This window comes from Pinus tabuliformis, chromosome 4_1 (assembly GCF_031772625.1).
Source record: "Pinus tabuliformis cultivar Carrire ecotype Pingquan chromosome 4_1, CPIR1, whole genome shotgun sequence".
Classification (NCBI taxonomy): Eukaryota; Viridiplantae; Streptophyta; class Pinopsida; order Pinales; family Pinaceae; genus Pinus; species Pinus tabuliformis.
This window is the reverse complement of record NC_142303.1, coordinates 798380338-798385580: the sequence shown is the minus strand read 5'-3', so window position 1 is coordinate 798385580 and position 5243 is coordinate 798380338. Positions and strand designations below refer to the sequence as shown.

At 38.3% G+C, this 5243-nt stretch overlaps 1 protein-coding gene across 1 annotated transcript; it reads right to left on the bottom strand.

Annotated features, from left to right (window-relative positions):
• Window positions 1-856: 856 nt before the first annotated feature.
• LOC149178612 (disease resistance protein RPS2-like) lies at window positions 857-4189 on the bottom strand. The gene has a single exon (XM_089423666.1). The coding sequence runs from the start codon at window positions 4035-4037 to the stop codon at window positions 954-956; it is 3084 nt and encodes a 1027-aa protein (XP_089279792.1). The 5' UTR covers window positions 4038-4189; the 3' UTR covers window positions 857-953.
• Between the last annotated feature and the right edge of the window lie 1054 nt (window positions 4190-5243).

Genomic DNA, 5243 nt, shown 5'->3' with positions numbered 1-5243 from the left:
ATATATGATGAAATTATGATTCTTTACTCAATTCAGAGCCCCGAAACATATTGTAATATTCATTAGAAAATAATTTTTATTCTTTAAATAAATAGTTTTTTAATATTCAAATAAAAAATAACAATTATATATTTTTAGTATTATCATTTTATGTATCATTAAAATTAAAATTAATAATAATAATCTAATTTAAAATTTAAAATTATATATTAAATAATAACATATAGAATTTATAATAAAATATATAAAAAGTAATAAAGTATAATTGTGTCCATAAATACTTTTGGAGAATTGTGTGTTGTTTCAAGGATTTGTCACATATTTAGAGTGAATTCTCCATTCATCTTCAGAGACTTGAAGTTCAACTAGTGATATGAAAAATATTAAACTCATTTCAATAGAAAAAAGTGATAAAATATAAATATTATTGTTAGGGAAGAAAGAATGATAAAAGTAATGAGTATTAACTTTAATAATAATGAAAATAATAATTATTATTGACTTTGATAAAAAACTTTTCAAATAAAAAAATATAAATTATTAAAAAAAAAAAAAAAAAAAAAACTTCTATTACCTTAATATACTTATTAAATAAATTATAAAAGAAAATTTTGAATTTATTAAATAAAAAGAATAAAAATATATATATATATGAATTAATTAAAAAAATATGATTAATTAAATTATATAAAAATAACATTTAAACATCACAACATGTAATTCCCAAATAATATTTAAATAATGTTAAACACAAAATATCTTACTTTAGAAATAATAATATTACCATTTGTGCAAGGTATAACAAAACATTTATGATTTAAACATCGTCGCTCTGTAATTCCCAAATAATTAAATGTTAAACACAAAATATCTCACACTTTCAAATTCATAATATTACCATTTGTGTAAAATATAACAAAACATTTATGATGGTAACTGTGTACGCATCCTATTCAGTCTTTCCATTCAATGAAAAGAGGAAAGAGACTGTTTTTCACATTCACATCTTGCCAAATTAGATTTTGCCACCACTCAACCTCTCCCTGTATTTGCTGCAACCGGGACAGTTTCTCCATTCCCCTTGGCAATGTCTTGAGTAATGGACAGAATGATATCTTCAATGATCTAAGTTGAGGCATTGTTTGGTCATCCCACACATCATGGGGCCCCACCATATTCTCTACATTCCAACACCACCGAAGAAGCAACGTCTCCAACGCTGGAAAGCCGCCGCTCCCCACCGCTAACTCCCTTAGCTCATTGCAACCCCGTATTTCAATGTCCCTTAAATGAGATAGCTTCTCTAATACCAATCTTCTCAGCGATGGACAATACTCTATCTTCAAATCTCGAAGTTTGGGCATTACTCCGTCGTTGATCACACCAGAGGGTCCCACTATAGTCTCACACTTGTTTAGATCATGAAGCGTCAAGACCTCGAGCATCGGAAGACCGCAACTCTCAATTTCGAGTGCTTCAAACTTCCTGCACACCTGGATGCTTAACTTCTTTAAACGAGGTAATTTCCTCGTTCTCAATCTCTTCAACGAATGGCAATATCTTATCTCTATATCTTCGAGTTGGGGCATTGTTTCTTCACTTGACAAAACAGAAACAGATGATCCCACCATCATGCTTTCTAATTTCCTTAGACCCTCAAGTCCCAACCTCTTCAACATTGGAAAGCCCCACCCGCCTACAATTCCAGGAAGCTCCCTAAGTTGCTCACACTCAACCAATTCTAACTCTCTCAGGTTTTGAAACTGAGGAATGCAGTTGGGTAAACTTACCCCCTTATACCTCTGGAGTGAAAAATGTTCCAACTTGTTCAGATTATCCATGTTGAAGGGAAAAATATGCTCCTCCCCCACATCATCTCTAACTGCATCGTAGACGCACCATACCTTCAACCTTCTTAGCTCCGTCCATGTAGTCATTGTACTTTCTTTAATTTCTGAATTTACTGTTGCCGTCAGCTCCATCAGATTCGAGAGATTTGCAATATCCTCCACATTTATAGCACAACTAACATAATCTGGCAAGAACAGCTTGTTCAATGAAGTGAGATGAGAGATACCATGTGGAATCGCCATTAAGCTATTACATCCTCGTAAGTTGAGATGCTTTAGATTTCTGAGATTTCCGATGTTGTCCGGCAATGAATTTAGATCCCTACAATATTCAAGATTCAAAAATTCCAGACGAGAAAGATTACCTGTGCTCTCTGGCAAAGTCTGCAAACTGGAGCAGTCACTCAAATCCAGAAATCCAAGTTGTTCCAGTTGACCCAGTGACGTTGGCAGCGTTGTTATGTTCGTGTCAGAGAGATCAAGAACCTTGAGAGACATGGCAGCTGAGAGAAATCCTTCGTTAACCTCTCTAATTTTTTCATTGTTAGCTAGTACCAAACACACCAGTTCTGGGCAAGCCAGACTGGTTGGAAGAACACGAATATCATTATGACCAACTGATATTCGTTTGCAATCCCTCATCACACCATCAATAGGGAAATGTTGTAGATGTTGACCTGAGGCAAACAAGCAGTTCTCCTCACTTCGGCCAATAGAAATGGCCAGGTCATGCAAAATATCATGAACTTTTACTTCTTCTCTATCATCGCTAACATATTCGAACAAGCACTTACCTACTAGTGCATCTATGTACTCGTGCCCAGCATCCATGTCGGTGACCAACTTTTCCGCGCTCCACATTTGGACCAGAGTCTCCACGTCAATCTCTGCATCCTCAGGAAAGACGGCACAGTACAAAAAACAAATCTTTAATTTAGGATCAGCTAATTCCTCATAGCTCAATTTTAAGGGCGTGTAGAGTTCTGCATCAATGCTGCCGTGTCTGTGTAGGAATGCTGGATCTACCTTCTTCATCAAACGCAAAGCACGCTTCCACTCTTCTTCGCTCGTTTTCGACCTCATTGCTGCAGCTACTACAATGAGGGCTAACGGCAATCCTTGACACTCCATGGCAATTTCTCTAGCAATACCCTGTATGCTCTCATTTGGAACCACCCCATTTGTAAAAGCTTCTCTTCTGAACAACCCCAACCCTTCCTCTGTGGACAGAGGTTGTATTCTCAAGGAATAGTTGGCGCTTGCGCCCATTTGTCGAATGACATCGCTGCTGCGACTCGACATTAATACTTTGGAACAATTGTGATCATCCTCAAATGTCACGCCGATCTCGGTGAGATCGATTGAACGCCACAAATCGTCCAAAATTAGAAGAAATTTCTTCCCTCGAAGCGATGCATACAATGTCATTTTCCTTGAATCTTTGTCAGAGATGTCCTCGAGCTTTAATTTAAGTGTCTGGGCCATGGAGGCCTGCAAATCTGTAATCTTATATTCCTGAGAAATTGTAAGCCAAATTACTGCATCAAAAATACCTCTCACCTCTTTGAAGTGGTTGTAGATTAGTTGCAGTATAGAAGTCTTGCCGACGCCCCCCATGCCGGAAATGCCGACCATCCGAGCTTGGCGATGAGCTTCACCAAGCCATGCCTGCACTTTCTTCTGAGCATCTTCAATGGCTGACCCTACGAATCCGGACTCTGGGACAGGTTGACGAAGGGCGTCTACCTGAAGCGATGCGGCGGCCACAATCTGTTGCATATTGGCACATACTGAAAATTCCGTTCTCAGCTCTTCAAAGAGTCGATCAAGTCCCGTCTTCCGATCTCTAATTTGGGTGGCGAGCATGGGGTTGCGGAAGGAGCAGCAGCCGAAACACCGTGGCTGTGGCTCCGAATTAGCGATCAAATACATAACTTCTTGAAGGTCACGACGGATTTTTTCCAAACAATTCTGGACGGGCTGTGGGAGCTCTCTCTGCTGCCCTCGGAAATGATCATCAATATGGACAACAAAGTCCAGCCTACTGGTGTAGTCAGTTATGAGATGACGGACATTTTCCCCCATCTTACTGACAGCCTTCATTATTCCGATGACTTCACCGATAATAGGGACTGCAACAGCTGCCGCAACGTTGGCTGCAGTTCCAATTCCAAAATCCGCCGCCATGGATATTTTATTTAGCTGAGCACTAAAAGCAAAATAAGGGGCAAATGTAAGGGTAGCGCGAGCAGATCTGAAAAGGGCTGCGAGAGAGTAAGCGAAATCGAGAAATGCAGGTGAACGAGTGAATATAAGAACAGATGAGAGAGGGAGGTCGATGGCCGTATTAATCCACCTCAGCTTTTTCAAATCGTTGTTCCCCCTTCGTGATTCTAAAGGGTGGGCCTTAATTTGTCTAACCTTTAGAAAAAGTTGGAATTATTGTACTTTTAACCTTTAGAAAAGGTTAGGAATTGCAACATGATTGTGTTAAATCGTTGGAAATTGTAATAATTACACATTGAAATATTTTAATTTGGGTGCGTTGAAGGAGAGCCTACGCATGTTGTGTTGCAATGCTGGAAATGTCTTTTCCAATCTTTTTGCAGAGAAGAAAAATAATATAAGTGCCATCAGGCTTTCTTCGGTAAGTTTCGATGTGACGGCAAGCTAAATAAAATTTTGATTTTCCGCCCTGCTTTGGAAAAAAATGAGACGCACATTTGGAAAAAGTAAAGCATAAGAGCGATTGATCAGGTTTAAGATTTGCCATACAGCTGGTGGATGGCCGGATGCATTCTTTGATGAGGGGCATAAGAACGATCGATAAGGTTAAAGACTTGATGAGGGGCAAACTTTAACAACAATAATGTTTTATTGCAATTTCTGGGAAAGAGTTGATCCGACACAACTATGACTTTATGCTCTGTAAACATTACTGACTGGGTCCATCCTCACTGTAATTTTAATTATTGTACTGATCTGTAAGCGTCACTGCCTGGGTCCATCCTTCTTTCATTACTGTTCTCATGTGTAATTTTTATAAAAAGTTTATTCCTACAGCAGCTGAAAAAGAAAGCATAACAGCGATTGATAAGGTTAAAGATTTGCCATACAGCTGGTGGATGGTCGGAGGCATTTGATGAGGGGCAAACTTCATTATCAACGGGACAATAATAATGTTTTATTGCAATTTCTGGGAAAGAGTTGATCCAACACAGCTATGACTTTATGCTCATCTGCCAATGATCTTCAATAGTTGTTGCGGTGTCAATTTTAATTATTGTTGTACCGATCTGTAAGCGTTACCGCCTGGGTCCATCCTTCTTTCATTAGTGTTCTCATGTGTAATTTTTATAAAAAGTTTATTCCTACCAGTTGTGGAATTCATTA